This window comes from Cylas formicarius, unplaced genomic scaffold (assembly GCF_029955315.1).
Source record: "Cylas formicarius isolate icCylForm1 unplaced genomic scaffold, icCylForm1.1 PGA_scaffold_7__23_contigs__length_41026272, whole genome shotgun sequence".
Lineage (NCBI taxonomy): Eukaryota > Metazoa > Arthropoda > Insecta > Coleoptera > Brentidae > Cylas > Cylas formicarius.
In genome coordinates this window covers 25,875,006-25,900,035 of record NW_026844352.1, presented here as the reverse complement: position 1 = coordinate 25,900,035, position 25,030 = coordinate 25,875,006, and the positions used below count along the sequence as shown (strand labels likewise).

Genomic DNA, 25,030 nt, shown 5'->3' with positions numbered 1-25,030 from the left:
TTTAAGACGAATGGCAGATTTCAGTTGGTGCCAAACATGTTCAATGGGATTAAATATACACTGGTAAGGTGGAAGCCTTAAAACTGTATGCCCTAGATTTTTTGCATAATTATCACAGACGTATTCCTTTTGTAGGTTCAATCCTTGTAGAACCTCAATTAATTGCTTTTTGGTAATATCTTCGTGAAAATAAATGTTGTTATTATACATGTAGTTTTGGATTGTTGTTTTTGTGTCACATGAGGAAGGGGTTTTAGTCAACTGTCCACTGTGATAACTTGCATCGTCCATTACAATTACGCTATTAGGAGGAATGTTTGGAACTGGTTTGTTTTTAAACCAACTTTCAAATAAATCAGCGGTGGTGTCTTCACGGTAATCCAGAGAAGAATCTTTAATATTTTTCGCAGACAGAGAAAGTCCGTTTGGAATCCAACGATCTTTAGAGCCAGCATGCAAAATAGTTATTCTTTTACCTCTTTTTGATGGCGCGTTTGTTTTACACTTATCAGTTGAGTCAACCCAACCCTTTTCTGGAGTATCATAAATGTCGAACCAGGTTTTATCCAAGTAAATAATTGGCCTTTGTTGTTCTCTGTGAATCCTAATTTTTTCTAGATATTCCAGCCGCCATTTCCGAATTCTAAAAGATTCCATTAAAACTTGCCTTTTGTCATTTTTTTTAAATCTAAAACCCATGTGTTGAATACACTTCAATAAGTTAGTTCTGCCACATTTAACACTGGTTTCATCTTTTTCAAGCCTCCTAATTAAGATATCTAATGTAGGCACCCTGTGTTCCTCGTATAACTGGTAAATTTTCCGCCGTATTATACCTTGATCACTTTCATATACACTCGAGAAAATGTCAGCATTGCTTCTGTTTTTCCTCGCTGAAATGGGATTATTCACAATTTTAAATGTGACCGTTTCTTCTAAAGATGCTTGCTTGCTGGCATCACGTTCAATGAGAGTCAAATGAACGTTGTTTATAACTTCCTTAGTCTCAATAGAATAGTGTTTTCTACATTTGGGTGGGAGCATCTCCTGAGATACACTAGACTCACACATATTTTTCATAATTCGCATACGATTCAACACACGCTGTATTACACACGAAATAAGAATGATTACTAATAAATTTAAACTGAGTAGTATACCAAACCAAAGAATATTAAACACAGGTAGGTATAAAATTATTTTCTATTACGGACCACAATTTTACCTGAATTTAAATTCCGAAACTTTAGGTATTAATCTTGTTGCATTGTATGTTAATGACCACGTTTGGATAATCCCATTCAAAAGCAATTGGTCACTTTCTTATATCTATGAACAGACCATATCTATACTCTCTACAACCTTTAATTATATTACTTCCGACTTGTATGTTTGAAAGGGCTCCTCCGACTACTAAATGTTCAGTTTTAGATGTGTTTATTTTGAGTCCCCACTTATCCACCAGCCAATTTCTAACTTTTCATTAAATGGATTGTTTGCTTTTAAGAAGAATAACCTGGCAATATTTAATTGGACCGTTGTTTTCATAATTTTAATGATAATGTTAAATTAGTGCTAAATTAATGTTAATGGTATACTTGCATGAATCCACAATTACTCCCAGCTAAAGAGAAATGAACATGGGCGAGTTTTCTGACAATATTTGGGCGCATAAATAAAAACGCATATAACGTAATTTCGATCTTCTGTCAACGCCTCGAGAGCGCATTAAATATTCTGCAGGACGAACATATTTTAGAATGGTACAAGACTGGCCAAACAGATAAACCGCAATGTTAATAAGTCATATTAAAGCCCACCTACGTGGAAAAAGTATGGCAAGCGGTTATATCAAAGGTGACGGCTTGTACCGGACACAAAAACAGAAAAGCAAGTGTAAGTTTCATGGGTTTGACGTTTTGCATAGAAGCACAGTTAACGTGATTTTTGCTTCGTTTAAGGTGACTTATTATTGTTTCCCGCATTTAATTATGGATCTATTTTATATTTTAAAATGGATTTCAGAACATTAATCATTCATAAAACAAAATTACTTACCTATACATACGTCGTAGTGTTCATAAAGATCCTGAATGGGCGAAACAAGTCGACGGTCGACTAGTACTGAAGTTCCAAGTGTTAAATCGGAATTCATCAGCTGATCAAGTGTTAAATGGGAATTCAATTTGACAACCATTAGATTGATTACCTATGCGCTTAGTTGATATAAAAGTCGACCTTTCCGCTTGACAAGATAATGTTACACCTTTGATTAGGTAAGTGTTCTACACATTTGAGTATAATTTCCGCAGATGAGGGAACAATAACAAACCTTGTGACCCCTGCCAAATAAAACAATCCACTATAAGCTCTGATAACTCTTAGGAGATAGTTCATACAAAAGTTTCTTGGGCTCTCCTGAAGATTTAAAATATCATAATTTTTGTTGATACGGGGTGTCCCAAAAGTGTCCCACCCGACATCAACTTTGCTATTTTAAATGGAATACCCTGCATATATCGACATTTTTGGAAAATAAAGGTCACTTTTTTAAGAAATTCCTATTCAAAATTTTCATAGTTTAGGCAGAAATTGATGTTATGTATTTTTTTTATATTTTGATTATCCCATATAAAATTGTGTTGTGACGCGACTGATCCATATCCACAGACTAACGAGATGATGCACTACTCAATTAGTTTAACACATGCGCGTCAGCTTATACAGGTTGTCCCAAATAGGTGGTGCAGTTTTGGCGAATTCGATTAAAAAAATCTCAAGATTTTCAAATGAATCACCCTATATTTTTTTTCAGATATCAATTCTAGGACAACAAATAAGGTAAGCTTGTAGTTTATCTTATATTTAAATTTCACTTACTTTTTGAGATATTCGAGGTTTCAAATAACACCCGTATAAATTATTGTTGAATTTAAAGCTGCCCACATTAGGTCACTTGTTGGCAATATTAGGTATTTTTTAAATAGCAAAGACATGATACTACTTCTTTTAAAGGTATATAAATAAAACCTATTGCTAGCAATACAGAGTGTCCATTAATACGTGGAAATTTAAAAAAAAATCGAATCTATACTACACACTTTAACAGATTTAATAAAACTTCAGAATTCATATTTAAAGAAACATTTAATTATCTAGATTGATTGAAAATACCTAAAATAAATAAATAGGCTAATTAAACAGAGTAACAAATTTGAATAAATAAATCTATAAATAAAAGGTTAACTAAAAGAGTTCGTTAATTCGGTCCAAAAAGTTTAGTTAAATGTTAGTTAAAATTGTTGCTTCATCTGGCATCAAAACAACAAAGAAATATCAAAATATTTTAAAATGTAGTTGGCTATGACATCACAATCTTTTTTTTTAACGCATTGAGGTATAAACAAACTTGGACATTTCTGTTTGCTTTTGTTGTTTTTCATATTTCTATTAAAAAAATTCATAGTTGTCAAGTTTTTTGTTAGTATATATTTTATTTGTATTTTAAATAAGTTATAGTTTTTTGGTTACAATGCCACAATACTCTGCTCAGGAAAGGTTAAAGTTGTATGAATGTTACCTGATGACTGGTAAAAGTGCAGGCTTAGCATTAGGGGAGTATCAAAGAAAGTTTCCGGGCGCTAAAATATGAATAAAAACAATACTTAATAGAATACCTAATATTGCCAACGAGTGACCTAATGTAGGCAGGTTTAAATTCAACAACCATTTATAAAGGAGTTATTTTATTTTTTGTCCTAGAATTGATATCTGAATAAAAATATAGGGTGTTCCATTTGAAAAACTTGAGATTTTTTTAATTGAATTTGCGAAAACGGCACCACCTATTTGGGACGACCTGTATAAGCTGAGGCGCGTCTGTCAAATTATTTAAGTATTTTTTATTTAAGTTGCTATACCTGGATGAGTGACGTCACAACACAATTTTATACGAAGCAATCAAAATTTGAAGAAAAAAACACATAATCTCAATTTCTGCCTAAACTATGCAAAATTTGAATAGTGATAAAAAAGTAACCTTTATTTTAACCAAGTATTCCAAAAATGTCGAAATATATAGGGTGTTCCATTTAAAATAACAAAGTTGATGTCGGGTGGGACACTTTTGGGACGCCCTATATCGACAAAATTATAATATTTTAAATCTTCAGGCGAGTCCAAGAAACTTTTGTACGAAACTTTTTTTCTTATCTCCTATGGGTTTTCAGATCGGTATGGTGGATCGTTTCATTTGGCACACGATGTATATAACATCTATATGGCATATTACGGCCATATATTCATAGTCGTGCATGGGGCCTTGAAGATGCGTTCAATTTCTTTTTTAAGTATCAACTATGAATTCCACCCTTAATATCTGTTATATTTTTAGCCTTGAAAAATACCCACTACTACCAATCGCGCGACCAAGTTTTACTTTAAGTGTTCGTCAGTCACTTTGGACATTTTCAGTACTTGAGTCACGGTTATAGGAATGATCGGATGTTTTTCGTAAATTTTAATCATCGTTTGTCAGTTGTGTCAGAGTTTTGAAAAAGTGTACCCAAAAACTAGAAAAAGTATAATATGCAACTCTTTGAAAAACTTTAACAAACTCCTGACTAAAGTGGCGACATAATACTAAATGTGTAGGGGAACAGAAGTCAAAATGGTACCCTTAAAGTTATGGCCAGGATAAAACAAGAACAACACTTTTGACAAACTAAACTTATATTTGGGTAACATTGTATGTTTCCTTTCAGTATCATATTAAACATAAATAAAAATCAACAAGTACGGTTTATTAAAATCAATAAATCATCATCATCTTCAGCGCCAGCGCAGGAATAGTGAGCCCAACGTTTACACGTGAGACACTGGATCCAGCCTTCCGTTGACGTTGAATTCAATAGTGACAATACAGACACTATGAGTCTTTTACTTCACCGAAAACTTATTAGCCTTCTTTTTCATGGCACCCCGCCAAATAATACAATACAATACAAGTATGGGTGGTATGTATGAGCCCTTTGCATTAAAGCAAAATGCAGTAGTTAGTAATTGGCCCCTATCTGCTGATGTTAATAAACCAACTTGCTTTTTACCTTTTGTGCTGATTATTTTCAGCAATGTCTTCGGTACCGTAGCTATGCCCGTCTCATCCACGTTATATATTCTATCTGGTGTTAGTTTATACTTATCCACAGCTTCAACTAAAACTGAAATAGAAACCCGATTAAAGCCTCTTACAGCTGAGGAGGCTGAGGTGGCCTCTTGTTTGCGAAGACTAAGATCGAGATATCTTTTTAACAAATTTTCAAACCAATATCTACCGGCCATCCTTGTACTTGGGTCAAAGTTATGCTGAATGTTATTTCGTTCTGTCAAGTTGTATGCCAAACATCTCAAATCTTTTGGTGAGACGCCAAAGAACATAGCACTTTATCCTGATTTTTATTAAATACCGTATCAAATCTCCCCACTTTCTTCCCTGTTGCTGTATCAATATCTTGATTGTTTTGGTTTTTATGTTGTTTTAGGTACATTATAATTTTCAGAAGCTTTTCTAAGCCCCGTAGCGTTAGTTGCAACATTAATTATTACTTGTTTCATTGCCTCTTCGAGCGGTTTTTACCTCTGGATCTTTCTTTTATAGTTACTAACCATCTAAAAATATGAAAAGGTTTGTTTAAAAGATGTTTTTTAGGCAAAACGGACCGGGCAAAATGAACCACTTGGACCACTTTGTCTTCTCTGCTATATTCTAGAAAACGTGCCGATCTGGAGATTATGTCAACATAGAACATCAAAGGCTATAATAGTATCTACGCACCTTATTATGGAAGTAAAAAGTACAAGCATTCAAATATAGCTTACCTTGTTAAAATTTCGTAAGTCACTTTTATCGGTTTATGGCTAATTGTCCGAAGCTTGTTCCATTCAGAAAAATTTGACGTTAACAACTTTGTAGAGATGGCGCAAATAGTATTTAAAGGATTTTAATGGACCGTTTTAACTGCAGGGTCCGTTATGCCTCCCTTTCCCCTACTTATGTGATGCACTTAATTAAGAAAAAGAGTATATAATGCAACAAGTGTGTTAAAGGGAGTGATTTAAAAAGTTTACCAAATGCGTTGTACACTTTTTCTACGACCTTTAGTTTTTGGCTAAATTTTTGCAAAACAACACGAATACATTCCCCAAAAATATATTCGTCCATTAGGGGCATATTTCCAAATTAGTTTGAAATATAGACTGTGACTCAAAAAACCATATCAAAGTTATATTTTTTCTTATGGAAAACCCTATATTTTTATAGCTTTAGATACTATAGAACAAATGAAGGTAAATTAAATTTACATATCCTATACCTAAAACTACCCGTTGACCGTGAGAGACCGTAATTTTTGAAAACGTCCTTCATATAAATAGAACCATAAATGGAAAATTTTACAAGGAATGCAATGATGAATATAATCTCTGATTATTTTATTTTTTCTTTCATCGTTTAAAAAATTAGATGATTAAAAAATACAGTTAACTATAACCACATTGGCAATAGACTATCAAGCTATCAAATCTTCATTCACGGCGTCCCTTCAATGAACAAAAGCATCCTGATAACGCCATCGCATCTAATATCTATTCTCATAAAGATAGCAATCTATATAAGCCTAGCGTCGGGTATGAATATGGAGAATAATAGATTTAACGAAGATGTTTCAAATATATTCCGAATAGGAAATTCGGCGTTTTGATAGTCTGAGACGTACGTAACGTTATATTTTAATTATTTAATAAGAAAAAAATAGAAACATGCTTTACTAAAAAATTGGATGAAAGTAACACTGTATAGGTTTCCCAACAAGTAATAAGAATACGAAAACTACAATACCTTAATTTTTAATATTAAATAAGATAAAATTGCAAAAATCGATAATTTTCATTTGAGAAAAATCATTTCGTTTATGTATTTAATTCCACCAATATGTCTTAGTAATGACTAAGGGCAGGAAACATCACAAATATTCAAACGCCATCAGAAAACATTAATGGATGTTTTCTATTGGCACTGTATCTAATAGTTGACCTAATTTTAAATCCGTTTCAAAATATCAAAATATATGACGTTTTAAGATATTTTATTGTTAAGGCAGGAAGAAAACTAAACAACTAAATAACACATAAGCATAATTACTTTAATGAATCTATAACATTTTCGGGATTTCTTTAATATTGTCACATACTGATTAGGTTAAATTTTCGCTTAACTAAAACAAAATAGAAAACCTAACATCATTAATTCAAAGAAAGTAGCAGCAAAATATGTTAGGTTTCTAGAAATGCAATCCATGATACAAATATTTCTAAGGTGCATACTAATTAATTTGTTTTTTTTTTCTTTGGAAGATTATTCTCGGAAACAAGGCTATTACAGTTATCTAAATCAAAACTGAATAAAACTTAAAAATATCAGAGCTTTGTTCATAATTAAATACCCAAAATTAATTGATTGTTTTTTTGCAAAATTTCAAATTTAAGACAAATAAATAATACAATAAAAAAAAACAAAATAAATGAGGAATGTAAATCACGATCATTAGCCTTTTTTAAATCACATAACAAAAGTTATTATAAACCTTTCCTAAAATATCATACATCATAAGGTCTTTTAAATAATTCTTTGATCACTAGCCCAACAAAATATTGGGAATCACAAAATAAGGTGCAGTGTGCATGAGTATTATAAAATTTGACCTTCCTTGCAGTTAACTCCTAAAACAAGAAAGTATCCTTAAATCTTAATAGGATATAGGTTAAACAGCCTCTGATCAAAGAATTTCCTAAAAAAATAATAAAATGAACTTCCTATGCGCTAGTTTAAGCAGAACAAAGTATAAAACATGTATTTACATTTTGAAATTGCACTTAATTAATTCTGTTTGGAGGCACATAATTGAAATTAGTATCTCACTCCAAATAGAAGCTCCCAAAATAAACAAACACGTGCACTTTGCACAATTTTTAAAATTCAAACAAAAGCTTTTAGTACCAATTGTCCAAAATAACCATTTTCATTTGAAACTCGAGTTTTTATAACTATCTACCTACTACTATCAAAAAATTGGAAGCTATTTTTTTCAAGTAAGATATTCACAATGACTGCCCCCCACCAAATTATTCGAGAAACAAAAAACACAATAGCGTTTTTGTGACTAGTATTTTCCATTAAATCAAACATTAGTGAACAAGATTGGAGCTTAACAAAAAGAGTATATTTACAGCACTAAAATCACTTGATTCAAAATTAAATTAAAATCATATCGAGTAAATGGGACTGGAACTTTGCGCCAGCTTTAAAGACCATGCCTTAAATCCTATTAAAAATCAGATTAAATTCAAAATTAATTTTGTTTCAGTTACTGGCGGCAACAATTCGATGATAAATGTTTTGGTTACCAAATATCAAAAAAACCTTCAAAATAAATTTTTGCTGACAATGCTATTTCAATGCTGCACTAGAACTTGCTATAATACTATTTCATCTACTCTTAAAAAATAAGCTTTTATATGTATGTACAAGACACCAATAATTCATTATGGTTAAGATGATATACATTTGTTTCAAATTGCAACATATGTTTTGGCTTTAGTGCGATAATAGTATACTATCTTAACATGTAATCAATATCTGAATTTATTTCATAAATATATTAAATTGGTTTTGTAAACTAGGCCATAAAACCAACTTAACAATATATTTCAAGTGATAACATTACATTTTGTTTATATATGATGCCTCACTGAAGTTAATAGAACATTTACAGAAGCCGAGAGTAAAATTCTGGACCAAGATCTAATGGTACATACATCTAATGAAAATAAATTAAGTGAAATCAAATGGCATAGAATTATAGAATTATGATTCAGAAAAATGATTTAACTATGAGTCGAATTTTTAAAAATTTCAAAGGACGTTTTTCAATGCTTAAAAAAAGAAATTAAAAAACGTGACCCCATAAATTCAGCAATACATTGTGAACCTTGAAAATTTTATTTTAAATTAACCTGAGGAAAAATAATAAAATGGCTAAAAAATTGGAATACCTGTTTAAAATTATTTCTTGCAAGAATTTGTAAAGTTTTCATAAATAAAATTGATTCAGAACTAATTGAAATGTATAAATTCCAATTTTCTACCTGGTGCAAACTTTGCACCCAACACAGACACAACAAACATAGTAACACAAAGCCTCAAGTCTCCTATTCATTTGAGGTCCAAATTTAAAATTTAAATAAATAATTCATTTAAGTGTATAACTTTAACAATTCACTGGACAGGTTATAAAGTAAACAAATGCAAATAACTCGCCCTGGATGAAACAAGGCCTTGGGTCCTTTAAAAACTAATTATCAGTGAAACAAATGACTAGTATATTTGAAAACCTCTCCTTAAGCCCATTGTACTGACATTATTACAAATTTCCAAATGGATCAAATGCCATATCTGCAGGTTGTGCCTGAGATACTTGTGCTCCAATTTTCGGACTGCCCATTGTTTGAGGCTGTTGAGTTTGAACACTGCCCATTGGGTATTGCATAACAGTACCAATAGGCTGTATGACTGATTGACCGATTACCTGGGACTGCTGAACCCCCATCATCGGTTTATATGATGTTGCAGTTGTCGCAGCCATGGGCTGTGGTTGCCAACCACTAGCAGAAGCGGGTTTTGGTTGATTTTTTGGCGAATTCCATTTGGTTCCACCAACATCCATGGTTAAGTTCTCAACTAAAGATGTAAGACTTGACTCCAAGTCCCCAGTAAGGAGTTTTGCAGGTTGTGGGGGCCTTTGGGGAGCAACAATGTTTGTTTGTATAGGAAGCTGAGGTTTGCTCTGATCTGATGGAGCAATTTGATCAAAAACTGAAGGTTCATTTGCATTAAAGAAACTAGTGAGATCATTGAAAGATTGAGGAGGCTGTTGCTGTGGCACTTGATTGGGCAAACTCGATTGAAACACATTGGAAGCTGAAAATCCATTAGCATTCCATGCATTTTGAGATTCAGCAGACCCAGCTGGGCCTGTAAAAAAATCTGGAATACCATTTGCAGCTGGAGCAGCAGGTGCTGGTGCTGGAGTTGTAAAATCAGCAAATGGGTTACCTAAAAAATATTGAAATTTGATCATATAAAACATATAAAAGAAATTGGAGCAAATTGCATGATCACATATAGACAAAAAAAAATAGATCAATTAAAAAATGAGAAAACACAGTCTAGTCAATTCAAAATCTTAGCTTTAAAGACAAAAGCTCTGGAACTTTAAACTTACCTCCAAGCAATAAAAGATCATCAATTGCAGTAGAAGGTGCAGTATCAACAGGTGGTTTTGACATCCCCATATCATCCCCAAATAGATCCAAAATAGGTTCCGATTTGACAACTTGTGGCTCATCAGTCAAAAATGGATTGGTGCTTCCCAAAGTGGGAGATCCAACACTGGCTTTAAATTGGTTAAAAACTGCTTCTTCTTCTGCTACAGCAACTTGCTTGAAACTGTCATCAACAGCAGAACCAAAAGCTGAACTTGTATTTGATAATGCAGAGACTCCAGACATCAAATTCTTTTGATTATTTGCTGCCGTGGGTGTATTTCCTTCTAAAGAAGCCAAGTGATGTTCCAAAGCATCAAGCAAACTATTGGGTGCTCTTGTTAAATCTGGGATATCACCTTTATCAATACCTATGTTCTCTGCAACCTTCAAAAATTCACCTACTCGATCCATGCGAATAAGAAACTTTTTGTAAAGATCTAACGCTTCCCTACATTGTTTCTTGTTTAGTTCAAAATATTTCTCCAACAAATTAATAATTCCGTCATTGTAACAAGCAAATAATCTAATTAAATCTCGAAACAATAACATGAAGCACATGTTAATAACCCCATTTGTTAAATCATTAGCAGTGCAATCAAACTCTAACAGACCATCTAATTGATTCTGCAAAATAGGTAATGTCTTCAATAGATTCTCAGCATCCATAGTTCTCAGCGTGCCTTCTTCTTTTCCCCTTTTTACCTTGCAAAAATCAAATGCAACTGCTCGGTAAGACAGTGCCTTTTCATTCAAGTATTTTGCATATCTTCTAATAAAGGGTGACATGTCATATCCTGTTCTTGCTCCGACAGCACTTTGCACCCCAGTTTTATCAACAAAATTAGACAGTTGAAAAGATACATTACTTGAAGCCAAATACTGAGTAAACCTTTCATTTCCATAACACATCAGATGATGAGTGGTAATAAGGGCTTTGAAAACAACCACCCAACTAGTATTTTGAGACCTCTCAATTAATAAATTTGCCATTTGTGGAATAGACACATTCGGTTCGTTGGTACAATGGACCAGGTAATCCAAATGTTTCTTTTTGGGGCCCAACATTTCTTCAGTTGTCGCCTTACACACCGACTTCGCCAATCCTTGGCCAGCAAGGCTATGCTTAGCGGCCAAAAGACGATCATTTATAGTTTGCCCTGCCATTTCTACAATATTTTCTAGATACGATTAAATCTGGCGTGCCAAATTGTATTAAATAAAAACAACTTGAAACGCCGACCAAAATCGACTGCCGACCTAGACCGGCGAAATCAATACATTTTTTCAGTGAGTACGTCAGCTTGCCATTGGACAACAAGGGACAGTTCCAAAAGTGAACCCCAATTTCTAGAGCGACATCTATTGCAATGCACAAAAACACCAAATACCACAGAAAACTTCTTTTACGATCAGAACTCTTTAAAACTGTTGGCAAGCATCATTTCATTTCAATTCTGTTATGGCCAAATGATCATGGTAAATGTGAACAAAATAATTAAAGAAGAAGAGAACCTCTTCCACTGGATTATTCCGGAGCGAATAGGAATACGAATAATCGAAAAATCTGTAAAACCTCGTGACAAAATGTTTGTGTGTTTTTCTATCTTTAACATCTTCTTAGATGCCGATCACTCAGGCATGGATCATTTTAAACTATCCGCGTGAAAAAAAAGGGTGAATTAATACAAAGCATTTCTTAAATTCAACTTTCAGCATTATTTTATTATGGATCTATAAGGGTTTCACTTCTAAGAGATACCAATGTGTTTAAGATACATCTTAAGGTAAATTTTCAAAATATGAAAAAATAAAAAATCTAGTTTGTTTAATCAAACACAGCTAATAAGCTGAGGGAATTCTAAGTTTACTTTCAAAACATACCAACTGAGAACAAGATATTTCATTATATTGTAAATATGGCGTAAATATAGGCTTAGAAATTACAGAAAATATACCACAAGAACAACAAAACTAACCAACACAGTTTTTATCTCTATAGGAAGTTTTGCCAAAAATACAATGTCCAAGATCGAATGTCGTTTTTTAAAAACAGTTACTGGCAATAAAACAGCACTATACTATTACATTGAAAAGCGCCATCTGCTTTTAGTCACTACTATACCAAAGTTTTGAAGATTTTAATTTGCCTTATTGAGATATTATGAGATAAAACCTACCCCATTTTAAATAGTGCACCAGACTCGACAACTATAACAAACATATAACAAACTCTTTTCCAATATCATTTGCTATCATTTTCAAAACAAAACTGTTACTCACCGAAGTTGTTCTGACACATAGGAGGATCAGGTTCCCAGGCGCCATCACGATTGCACTGAACTGTTTTATGCCCAACCAAGGAATATCCACTATTACACTGATAAAAAACATACTCTCCAACATTTGCCCCTTGAAGGAAGAAATTTGGAGTTATTTGACCATTTTCTATGGCTTTTGGTGGTGGGCAACCACGTAAAGTGTCAGGCTTACAAAAGCCATCACTACCAGTCCAATTTCCTTCATTGCATACTCTCATGTGACTAGCAGCAGGAATCAAAGTGTATCCACTTATGCAAGTATATGTTACAACAGTTCCTTTTCTGTATTTTCCAGTTGGAGAAACAATATCTTTTGCTTTCTTCCCTAGGACAATCTTAGCATTTTCGAGAAAAGGGGGAGGAGAACAAGTCTTCTGACACCGTGGAGCTTCAAGGTACTCCCACTGTCCAAACACGCAATAAATATCACTGTTTCCCACCAAGTCATAGTTATCAAAACAATAAATACGCGCCACTTTATTATTCCGACCAAAACTCTCAATTTTTATATTAGCGTTCTGAACAGAAGGAAATTCGGGACAATCGTTTTCTTCATTAAACTGACTGTAATTAAGTTTATAAGAACCGAACATGTCCTCGCAACTAATTCCGTATAATACATAAATCATGCACAATAAAATAACATGCATGATTATAGTTATTGATGTAATACTATTTTTAAAAAATCATCGCTTTAGCACTTCCCTTTAAAACAATTTTGAAATTCAAAATTTAAAACATTCAGATGATAATAAATCCAAAGAACAAAAATTACCTTAACCAAAGTATCACATGTTTTCCATGCGCCGAGGATAGCTCGGTTGGCAAGGCGTTAGACAGGTCAACTCGAATCGCCGGAAAGTGTGGGTTGGTTCGATTTTCACTGGGAGCCTTGGGTGTTGTGATCGTTACTATTTGTTTAAAAGTTTAAACCTGGTTGTAAGTTGGCCGAATCGCCTTATGAAGAATAAATAGGAACGCAGCCATTTCACTTACTAGCTGGTTTGCGTAGATTGATCAACCGCACATTTCAAAAGCTAACCTTAGTTCACTGTGGCCAATTTTCTATTACTCTTTCATTACAGTGATGGACCGAGAAAAGACGATAGCGGGGCGGTAGGAAAGGAGGAAAAATCCTCGTCTACTTTTATCCTTCTTAATTGTTCAGTATCTCGGTTGAAATTGAAGTAAAAATATGATATCCATTTCGAATGGTTTTTATGACCGGTCAACACCGGTCATTGTTTTTAGGGTCGAGCATAGTTTTAGGGAATAGGTAGATTCTTTGGTTAGACATGCAATTTACACTGGAACCACGTCCTAAGTCGCCATTTTATAGTGGTCGTCGCATAAATTAAAGTCATAAAAAATAAAATCACAATCTACAATTTTCGGATTTTCTCGGATATTTCTGGAGCTACAGCAACTATACAACAAAAATATTTATTTGTTTTTTCAAAATGACAAAAGTAGACTGTAAATAAAACTTTAGTGAATATCCATAAGTATTTTCTCCGAGATTTTCTCTTATACACTTCTGTCATTCTAAGCAACCACAAATTCATCTAAAGTTTCCAAATCTCTAATATAACTGATGCAGCCAAGGAAACTCTTTCATATTTATCTGTATTATTTTAATATAGTACGATTTTTTTTTTTAAATCTTAGGCGTTACATTTATGTCCAAGCTGCGATAAGCAGCGACTAGGCTTGCTCAATTAACAGGAACGTACAAGCCAATAAAATAATCAGCATATATATTTGCCGCATTGGCGCGGCCGTACGCGCGTACGCAGTAGTTTTATGTATCACGCCGGGGGAGAGGCAACAGCAGACCTACAGAGCATAAAACTATTAGATAATATAGTGGTCCTACTATGGTAAAAATTGATGCGCAACAGCGATTTCCACACTCGTTTTCCAGAACATTTAACGAAATGTAGGCATATCTGACCAAATGCTACCGTAAAAATTGGCTATTTGTCAGCGGCCATGTTGGTTGTTGAATGCCGCATGCGAATGTTGAGTGGACCACCTCACAATTTTTTTTCATAGTTGCTTCACAAGTTCCTGTTTTACCGGCATAGGCAGTAACTATATGATAGATAGGGTTTATATGTTTTGGAGTTGTAATATGTTTTAAAACCAGTATTTATAATGTAATAAAGGTAAGTTCACTTTTGGAACAATCATTAAATGGTCCTTCGCCAGGGCAATAGGTTAATGGCAAGTGCGTAAATTAGTGCGTGCACTATAAGATCCCACAGATCCAGCATTTTCAGATCTCTCTCATATGCACATAAGGAAAATTAAAGTAATTAAGATATTTTGTACAGAACTTAAAAACTATATTTTAGATAAATCTTCCAAGTTTGCCTAGTATGATTAGTTTTTTTTTAGTTTCATTTAATATTTTTGAGTTGTTACAAATTGATAATTTGATAAATTAATTAATTTTGGGTTTGACTCATAGGTTTTTTAAATATAGGTGTCATATAGATTTTGCAATATTGCAACTTATGCTTATGCTTTGAAATTGAAATATTGTAATATATTCCAATTTTCGTGAGTTTGCTATTATGCCGCCATCCCAAACATAAACCTACAGATGGCTACCCCGGCAATATCTACGCTAATGGTTAAATTACGTTTTGAAGATAATATTTATTTAGAATTTAGTTTGAATTTGATAAATTTGACAAAACTATATAAAAGTCTAACCCTTTATTTACTTTATGTAAATGATACACCTATTAAAATACTACTATAAATTGGTGGACCCGGTTTTATTGAATTCACCAATCCATAATAGTTCTTTTTTTGTTCATTTCATGAACTGTCATATCTGCTTGTCCCAATTAACTACTCAATTTTCAAGTTTTTTATCTTCTAATTTGATTAAACCTCATCTAAATTAAAAATTTTAATTGTATGTAATAAGTATATTTTGCAATGTCAATGAACTTTAGCCGCGAGTTTGATTTGGCACCAGGCGAGTGGCTGAAGAAGTTTTTCGATGTTTTTTTTGCAAAACGGCATGAATACTATTCATTGACTAACCAATTAACGAGTTAACAATCTGACGCCCTAAAATGTGCGTACGCTTGATCAGTGCATAATTGGATCTTTTAAAATAGGGAATAAAAGAAATATTTTTTATTATTTACTTTGAATTTTTCCTTTCCATTAGGCACGATTTTGAAACTAACAATCTCTATACTTAGAAGTACATAATTGGGGATTCAATATGCTCATTATTAAAATAAAGGGTGCTCCATTAAAAAAATACTTTTCGGGAAACCGCCTAGACGCGACCTTCAATTTTAGTAAATAATAGTAAAGGAACTTAGCAATAGTGCGCGCTTAAGCCGAAAATGCTGAGGTGCTACGGCTGGTATTTTAAAACAAACACATTCTGGCACAACAATGTTAATTCCCAAACAATACTGCCAAAATTTGAGGTAAATATTTGATTAAATAAATTCCCGCCTGACTTAATTACGTCCCAAAAAGAGAGGAATCAAACGCAGTGCCTCTGCGTGTCCAGATATGAAAAGTATTTTAAATAAAAATTTTCTCGCTGATCAGAAAACACTTGTCGATTAGTTGCTATGGTTGATAACGCATTCGCATAAGTATCACTGCAAGTGCATACAGTTACAGTAGATCCACATGCTCAATCCTTCAGAAAAGGCATCACCCGAACTTCAAAACCAGGATGATAGGTCTTCGAATGGACATCTTGGTTTTGAAAAAGGCAAGGAGAAAATTAAAGAATGGCCGCAAATTATAGCAATAATTATCGGTAAGTGACAGATTTTCTTGATATCGAGCGAAAAGTTTTAAAGAACAAAACATTAGAGTCAACAGTGAGGGGAGACTATACCTTTTCTCTAGGCGCTCTATTTTTCGATGCCCTTTGTATTTATTCAGATTTCCGAGTTTTTTTATATTAGGTTTTTATCTCCATATAAAATTTGTCTTTTGTCTATGAAAAAAAATTTTGGTTTATGTGTTTTTAAATTGTAAATGAAAATTTCATTTGTTTTATATCGAAGCAGCTATTTAGTGGACGATGGACTATTAGAATTAGAAAATTTTAATAAATTTATATAATTTATGTAAGTAGGTATAGCCTAAGTAGATAATATTAACTTACAGACGATCAATATTTTAGATTTCAAGGTTTGGCTACATCGTCTCGCTCATCGTTCCATTCGATTTAATCATTCAGATTTTCGATGATAACTAAAGATAATAACGAAAAAATAGATCTAAACTGTTTAACGTTAAGTTTAAACGCAAAAGTGAATAATAATAATAATTGCCGCTAAAGTATTTATCACATAACAAACTGCATATTGCATACCTGATTGTTATAGGTATACCGTATGTCCAGGATAAGGATGGTCAGGAATGGATTAAATTAGAAACAAGGTTCATAAATTAGCTAAATAATTAATTCGCAAAAATAACTCTTTTTGGTAGCAGTAAAAGGTGGAGAACCCCAATATTCTTTGAAAAATCTGTTTATCCGTATTCAATTGATGATAGTAGATTATCATAATTTCAGGTGGACTAGGCGCTTTTACAAATGGAATGCTCTTTGTTTGGACCTCTCCATTTACAGTGAAGATAGTAAATGACACAGAACATTATCAGATTTCCGAAGAAGAGGCGTCCGAGTTTACAATTTTTCCGCCTATAGGTGCGCAAAGAGATTTTGTTTAAAGTAGTGCTCTAATTTTTTAATCTTAAAAGTAATATTTTCTTTAATAACTACATAATATTAATTTAATTTACTATTTATTTATTTCCTTATATAGCAAAATGAAAAAAAAATCCATTAAACAAATTCACGAGACGAGGTAAGTGTTTATTTAGGAACGAAATGGTTTAAAGGGTGGGTTAGTTTGTAGAATTTAGGGACATGCGCAGAAAATCATTCAAATGTACAATTTAAAGTTAAGAAATTTCTTATCATTGAAACTAGACATTTTATCTAATAAGAGATAAAATTATGGTAAATCTTTTTGTAAAACTTCTGAATTCCTCCTGCATCAGTTTCTGTTGAGTCGGACTAGCTAACGTTTCGACAATCATCCTGTTGGCTTCTTCAGAACTTGATTGAAACTGGCTCGCATTTTACTCTGTACCTGCTTTTGAGGCGGGCGGAGCTAAATGAGGGGCATAAACGCCCTCTCGGATGACTAATGGTGACAGGTAAAGACCTGAGTCGCGGTTAAGATTGTTAGGTTGCTAATAGATTTCTATAGACTCTTGGATTTTTCGTTGGTAGGAGATTTGATTACATGCAAGAATTTTAGCTTTATTGCTGATGAGTTTATTTGTCTTAGTCTTAAGGCTTTCTCATGTTCTTTCAGCCTAGTTGATATTTTTCGGTCGGTCTCTCCAATGTATGAGAGATTTTTGGACAAGTGGTAAATCTAGTTTTGGCGTTATATTTGTTTAGAACTTTTGATATGTAGTCAGTGATGTTTTGAATGAATGGAAGGTCGACAGTGGCAAGTGTGGGATTGCTTTCGGCTTCATTGCTATTGGAAGGTTGTAGTCAAGTGTATGTTGTGATGTAACGCTTAATATCTTTAATGTGGAAATTATTAGAGAGAAGAGCAGATGTGACTTATGTAGTTTTACGGTTCTGTAAACAAGAGAGTTGATAACCGATGATTTTTGGGCCAGATGGTGATGTGACAATGCATTAAGGTTTTCTGTAAACACAATGACCCACTGTTAGGTCTGATTTTCTATTGATAAGAATACCTATTTATTGTTATTAGTTTCTAATTCAATAGTAAAACGTATGTTAGGGTGTACAGAGTTTAAATGTCTAAGAAAATCTACTAGAGATTCTTGACCATAAGACCAAATAAGAATTTTGGTTTTAAATGAAAGGTGCTGAGAGCTTTCTTCTCAAATATCTCTCATATATCCGCGATGACTGGTGATAGTGGAGGATCCATAGCTGTTGCCGACGTTTGTTCAAAAATTTGACCGTTATAAGAAAAATATGTTCCAGACAAGCATTTTTCAATTAAGATATCAACCGAGTCACTGAACTTACAATTAAAACACCTTACCTCTGTCTTCTCTCTAATAATTCTCACATAAAATGTATTAAGTGTTCCATCACAAAACATATTTCACCACAACCTTCCAAAGCAATGAAGCCGAAAGCAATTCCACAATTGCCACTGTTGTCGTTGCTTACATTCAAAACATCACTGACCACATATCAAAGGTTCTAAAGAAATATAATGTCAAGACCAGATTTACCGCTCATCCAAAAATTTCTCAACTTCTTCGATCCGTCAAAGACAAAATTCGGCAAAGAATACATTGGAGAGACCAGACGAAAAATATCAACTAGGCTCAAAGAACATGAAAGAGCCTTAAGACTAAGACAAATAAACTCATCATCATTTGCCGAACGCAATCACGAAACCTGACATAAAATTTTATTTGATAAAACTAAAATTCTTGCATGTAATCAATTCTTCTACCAACGAAAAATCCGAGAGTCTATAGAAATCTATAAGCAACCCAACAATCTTAACCGCGACTCAGGTCTTTATCTGTCACCAATATGGGAATCAGTCATCCGAAACGGTGTTTATACCCTTCCTTTAGCTCCTCCCCCCTCAAACATTATAAAAGCAGGTTCAGAGTAAAATGCGAGCAATTTTCAGTCAAGCTCTGAAGAGCCAACAGGATGATTAACGAAACGTTAGCTAGATCGACCCAACAAAAACCGACGCAGCAGGAATCCAGAAGATTTATAAAAAGCATTAGAGTAGCCTTAGAGTAGAAGTTTCTTTGAAAAACTGTACAAATCTGTCAAAATATAATTGGTGATGGTGTTCCAGGTCAAATTGAAAAACACACATATTAAAATAATGCTTGGAAATTTTGATTTCAGGTTTAATTGCATCCAGTTTCTTTTTCTTTAAACTGGTGGATGTTATCGGCCGAAAAAGGACGGTTTTGCTATTGGCCGTACCACATCTAACGTTTTGGACAACGATTATTTTCGCTAAGAGTGTGTACGTCTTCTATGCAGCGAGATTCGTAGCCGGAATTGGCGATGCGACGCTGTTCGCTTCGCTGCCGATTTATTGCGGGGAAATCTCCACACCAAAAGTGAGAGGAACATGGGGCAATTCGGTCGCATTTTTCCTTTACGGGGGGCAATTTTTTATCAATTGCATAGGTAAGCGAAACAAAACAAAACGAGATTTGGTAAATATCTGTCACGCAGATAATTATCTCAATGCATGAGCGATAATGGTAATTGAAGTATGTCTCGGCTAAGATTAACACTGTACAAAATATTATATTACAGTTTAGGTGGTTTCAACAAAATTATTGTATATCATCTGGTGTACAGGATATTTCGCTTTTCTATAGAATCTAAATATACATAGGTATACTAAAATTCCCTCCTACCATCGACATTCAAAGGGGATCACATAAACTTGCATCTGGTCAGCCGGTGAAATCCGGAAGTGAAATCATTAATCAGCAATCACCGACATCTGCCTTTAGCAGGCCGACAAAACCAAAACTGACCAGTACTAACCAAACACTTTTGTGCATATATCTTTTCAATCATTTACATGATTACGAAACGAAGGCACACGAACATTAATAACATTTCCAAAATAGTAATTATTTTTAACGATATTTAAAATTATAGCTGGTGGGACGCCCTGTAAAATGGCGCATTTTAATTTAAATCGAATGATTCAGAAATATTTTCCGTTTTTATTATCTATGCAATATACTTACGTTATATTGATAAATGTCATGGCCGTTTCAGTGAGTGTAATGTTTTCCACATATGTGACCAATTACTGCAGAAATTAAAAAAAACGCAATTTTTAAAAATGCTATATCTACTTAAATGTTCAAAATTCGGGAGAGCGTTTTAAAAAACATTTATTACACAAAAAGCGAAATAAAGTTTTATTTGGACTAGCCGATACAAATTAAGAGCACATTTTAAAATGCAACAATCGAATACATAATACTTTTAATGCGATGTCAGCGAGGTGGTATCTTCGCTTAGCTTTGGGCTTCGTCTGCTATTCGAGGCATATAAAAAAAAAAATATATTAAAAATATTGTTTCCAGTTCTTGACTGGCCACTTAACTTTCAGCAGATAGCTCAATTTGTGATACCTGTAAGAAAATTTAATATACGGATCGGAATTTTTGTATTACTTTTTATACCTGCCTGCATACTTGGTAGGCATTTTAATTCTTTTGGGTTAGATCGGCAAAGAACATTTTGTAAAACTACATTGGTTATTATTAGGACACCGCAGCTTGTTCGATGATACTCTGCCTTTTATTAACTTAAATTGTTCTTTCATTTTTCTTTAATATAAAGCAATGACGTGAGTTTTTTTTGTTGTTCATAGGAAAACCAAAATTAGTGATAAAAAATGATAAAAATATAACTCATACTTTTTACTATACAGGGTGTCCCGAAATTGGACGTCAATATTTTGACCACGTATTCTGTGACCCAAAATAAGGATAAAAATTTGTATAAACTAGGGTCCAAAACGTCTTAGTTTTTAACATACAGCATAGTATTGGATTGCCTTCGGAGGTGGTTACCACAGTTAATTTAATTTAATTACACGTTAAAAAGTTATGTGAACGGTATGATTTAATTCATTAATCATGATGGCGATGCTTATTTGGAAATTAGCCTTAATGCTGACGCCTTAAGAATAAGTGATTTTTTAAAAGATAGGTTAGGTTTTTTTTACTAATCATACAAAAATATCTCCCCGTGAACGAATGAATTAATTTAACAATAGCAGTGGTAAAATTGTAAAACAAAGGAAAAATGATATTACTTACTATTGATCGGGGTATTCCCGAGAGTCTGGAAAGAGTTCGAATACTCCTTGTCCAAATTATAGTTTCCCTGCGGTCTCCCCTGTCCACGATTACATTCAAATGATCCACGCTCAACTAAATGCCTATGTATATTAATAAAAACTCGACGATCAGGTACTGGACGATTAGAAAACCTTCTGCGATACTCTTGTACCGCCTACCCAGCTCTGCTATTGCAAAAGCCGTATACAAAATGAATATCTGCTAATTCTATATTTGAAAAGAACTCCATCAAATTTAATTTGCTTATTTTTCATCAACAATCAACCTTCTTTAAAATGTAAAGTTTATAATATTTATTAGAATAATTAGCTTTACAGTTAGTTTGATTTGTCTTGCGTTAATAAAACGATTTTTTGCCAACAATGAACAAAATTGAAAGCTGTCGTATAATTGACATTTCATTTTTATTTACCGAGCAACACAAGCAAATGAAACGTGTCATTAACTTCCAAGGCTTACTAATGATTATCTGCATCTCGATTGTAAAAGAAATAATTTGTAATTAAATTTTCAAAAGCATTTTTCGTGTGTTCTAGCGAGGTGCGACAAGGGTACCTTATTTACGTAGAAAAATTTTCACTCAAATTCTGCAGTCCAAATTATGAAAATTCGACAAACAAAAAATTTGGGGCAAAATTTTTCCCACGCGTACCCTGTGTTACCCACCCCTGAAGATAATCCAATACTAAGTTTTAGTTCGTTAAATAGGGCCTAAAAAGTTTAGTAACTGTACCAAATAATAACAGCTCAAATCACCCTTATACACACAAAATGGCTGCATTTCACTCTTTTACACACACACTTCTTAATACGCCACTCTCAACAGAAAATTACAACAAAGAACTTAATATCATTAAACAAATTGCACTGAACAACGGCTACAATCTGTCCATTATAGATAAAATTATAAATAAAAAACAAATCCCGATAACAGTAAACTCTATTTATCCGAAACCTAATACATTAATTACATACATAGGAAAACCCAGTGAAAAAGTTTCAAAACATTTGTCAAAATGTGGTTTAAAAATAGCTATCAGAACTAACAACACAATAGGAAAATTTTTAAAAAACAATAAAACGAAATGTCCAAAATTTAAAAAATCACGTGTCTACAGGTTGAAATGCGGATGCTGTCCTAAAATTTACATTGGACAAACAGATAGATCCTTCAAGAAACCCATTAACGAACCTAAAAGAACGTTGAGAAACAATAGACTAGATTCTAATTATGCTATACACTTAAACACAGAAAAACACATTTTTGACGACAATTCTGATATTTTACATACAGCCACAAAAAGTAGAAAATGGAGATTAACAAAATGAGATATTCATATGATTTGCTTAAAATTTAATTAGATTTAAATACCCCTCCATTATTAAACTTAAATTCTCACAACAACATTAATTAAGGTTTTATGGTCATTTTTCGGTATATATAGTAACAGGTAGTTTGTAAATATTACATTTGATTAACACACGGTCTTGTCGAAACAATTGTCATGTGAAACTATATAATTTCGTGAAAATCTGAACTTTTAGTTCTTATTTATTTTGTTGAATGGATTTTCATCAAGTAAAAGCCACCTCATTTCAATGTACCAAATTTTATTTAAAAATATTTACGTCTTTCAAAAATATTTACAAAAAATCGCCATCACCTCTTCAAATTTAACAACCCGTATGTTCAAAACTAAGACGTTTTGGACCCTAGTTTATATGAACTTTTATCCTTATTTTGGGTCACAGAATATGTGGTTAAAATATTGACGTCTAATTTCGGGCCACCCTGTATACTTACCTATAGTTATACTTTAATTAAAATATTGAATAATTTTGGAATTTAAATTGATTCATTTTGGCATCGAACATTTTCAACAAAGATAAGAAGGAACAGTCGAACAATTCGTGACTACTTCGACGGGTGGTAATTTCCGACGGGCATAGGTTTTATCTGTTTTTACCGGGAATATTAAATCGGCTTCAGACTTTGACATCGTGGGCGACGGATTCCGCACTTAAGTGTAAACAAGAGTTACTGATTTCTGTGTCTATGCAACCGAATTTTTATTTTGTTTCGATAGTATAACAATAAATAAATATTGTTTAATGCTAAATTAGGCTACATTTAATAAAATACGAAACTCCGAAACAAAGATTAAAAAATAAAAGGAAAACACTACCAACACTATACGAAACTATATTTTTGAAAATGTTTATAATTTAATCTTTTTTGTGATAGTATTAGTTAAAATAGGCATGATAGTTAAAAATTATCTTACTCTGCCTTATGTTTCGGGCATAGAAGAAAGACTGTTTATTCTTTGCTATTATAGCCATCGATGTACACTACATATCCATTTTAAGGCACAACAATTAGAGCGGCAATGTTAGAAACGCAAACGGAGACTGGTTCTTCTTATCTTAGTTGATGTTCAGTGCTGGTGCATGGTGCCAAAAAAAACTTATGTTTCAGGAAGTTATTTAGATGTGCGACAAACGGCATACGTGTGTATCGGGTTTCCCGTAATCTTCATAATCCTTCTGTCTCTGATGCCCGAATCTCCGTATTTTTTCATAAGAAAAGGCAACTACGAAGCTGCGAAATCGACAATGAAGTGGCTCCGGCGGTCAGAAAACATCGACGACGAATTCGGCAAAATGAAAACGGAAGTCGAACGGCAAATTTCCGAATCCGGCAGTTGGAAAGATCTGATTACCATTCCCAGTAATAGAAACGCATTGATAGCCGGCGTGTTTCTACGTTTTTCACAACAATTTTGCGGCATAACGATCTTTTCGACTTACTCCCAGGCAATATTCGAAAAGGCCGGTGGAAGCGTGAGTGCGAGCACATCGGCGATGATATTCTCGGGATTATGTTGGGGTTTAAATTTTTGCCTTTTCGGTGCGGTGGAAAAATTCGGCAGGAGAATGACATACATGTACTCTCTGTTGAGTTCCGCCGTTGTATTGTTTGTGGTGTCCGCGTATTTGTTTATCGAGCAGCACGATTTTTTTGACGTAAGCGCCGTAAAATGGTTACCGCTGGCCGGGATGATCGTGTATATCTTTTGCTATTCCTTTGGTTTGGGAGTGGTGCCGATTATAATGCTCGGCGAGCTGTTTTCAGCTAGCATCAAAGCCAAAGCGTTGTGCGTTTTGAATATCGTATTCGGTTTGGGCATATTTATCACGACTTACTTGTTCCACATTCTCAATAACAATGTCGGCCTCTATTGCCCGTTTGTTGTATTTTCCATAGCCTGCTTTATTTCTTCGGCACTCACTACCTATTTTGTCCCCGAAACCAAAGGCAAAACTCTCGATGAGATTAATCAAATGCTTAAAGGACGCTCTTTTAATGCGAATAAATAAAACATTTGAACCAT

General features: G+C 33.5%; 3 protein-coding genes across 4 annotated transcripts in view; 1 reads left to right on the top strand and 2 right to left on the bottom strand.

Moving 5' to 3' along the window:
* Positions 1-13,503, bottom strand: part of LOC132704453 (P-selectin-like) — a 54,132-nt gene extending 40,629 nt beyond the window's left edge. The window contains exon 1 of the mRNA XM_060674461.1: positions 12,661-13,503. Coding sequence (XP_060530444.1) covers positions 12,661-13,348 — 688 coding nt within the window. The 5' untranslated portion in view covers positions 13,349-13,503. The remainder of the gene's footprint in view (positions 1-12,660) is intronic.
* LOC132704455 (facilitated trehalose transporter Tret1-like) lies at positions 1,878-25,030 on the top strand. 2 transcript variants are annotated; one of them, XM_060674464.1, is made up of 6 exons: positions 1,878-1,961; positions 2,076-2,276; positions 16,356-16,503; positions 17,272-17,406; positions 19,639-19,929; positions 24,115-25,030. In XM_060674464.1, the coding sequence occupies exons 3-6, from the start codon at positions 16,371-16,373 to the stop codon at positions 25,014-25,016; spliced, it is 1,461 nt and encodes a 486-aa protein (XP_060530447.1). In that variant the 5' UTR covers positions 1,878-1,961; positions 2,076-2,276; positions 16,356-16,370; the 3' UTR covers positions 25,017-25,030. The 2 variants fall into 2 exon arrangements, with proteins under 2 accessions (XP_060530447.1, XP_060530446.1); XM_060674463.1 differs by lacking the exons at positions 1,878-1,961; positions 2,076-2,276 and having other exon boundaries at positions 16,082-16,503.
* LOC132704454 (phosphatidylinositol-binding clathrin assembly protein LAP-like) lies at positions 7,023-12,580 on the bottom strand. Its single transcript, XM_060674462.1, has 2 exons — positions 10,338-12,580; positions 7,023-10,168 (listed from the first exon to the last, which is right to left on the bottom strand). Exons 1-2 carry the CDS (start codon positions 11,542-11,544, stop codon positions 9,477-9,479), a joined length of 1,899 nt encoding a protein of 632 aa, XP_060530445.1. The 5' UTR covers positions 11,545-12,580; the 3' UTR covers positions 7,023-9,476.

Excerpts from the sequence above, each read along its gene's own strand:
- LOC132704454 (XM_060674462.1), bottom strand. The coding sequence starts at position 11,544 with ATGGCAGGGCAAACTATAAATGATCGTCTTTTGGCCGCTAAGCATAGC. Across the intron at positions 10,169-10,337 it reads TGATCTTTTATTGCTTGGAG|GTAACCCATTTGCTGATTTT; the intron begins GTAAGTTTAAAG and ends AATATTTTTTAG.
- LOC132704455 (XM_060674464.1), top strand. The coding sequence starts at position 16,371 with ATGCTCAATCCTTCAGAAAAGGCATCACCCGAACTTCAAAACCAGGAT. Across the intron at positions 16,504-17,271 it reads AATTATAGCAATAATTATCG|GTGGACTAGGCGCTTTTACA; the intron begins GTAAGTGACAGA and ends TCATAATTTCAG. Across the intron at positions 17,407-19,638 it reads TACAATTTTTCCGCCTATAG|GTTTAATTGCATCCAGTTTC; the intron begins GTGCGCAAAGAG and ends TTTTGATTTCAG.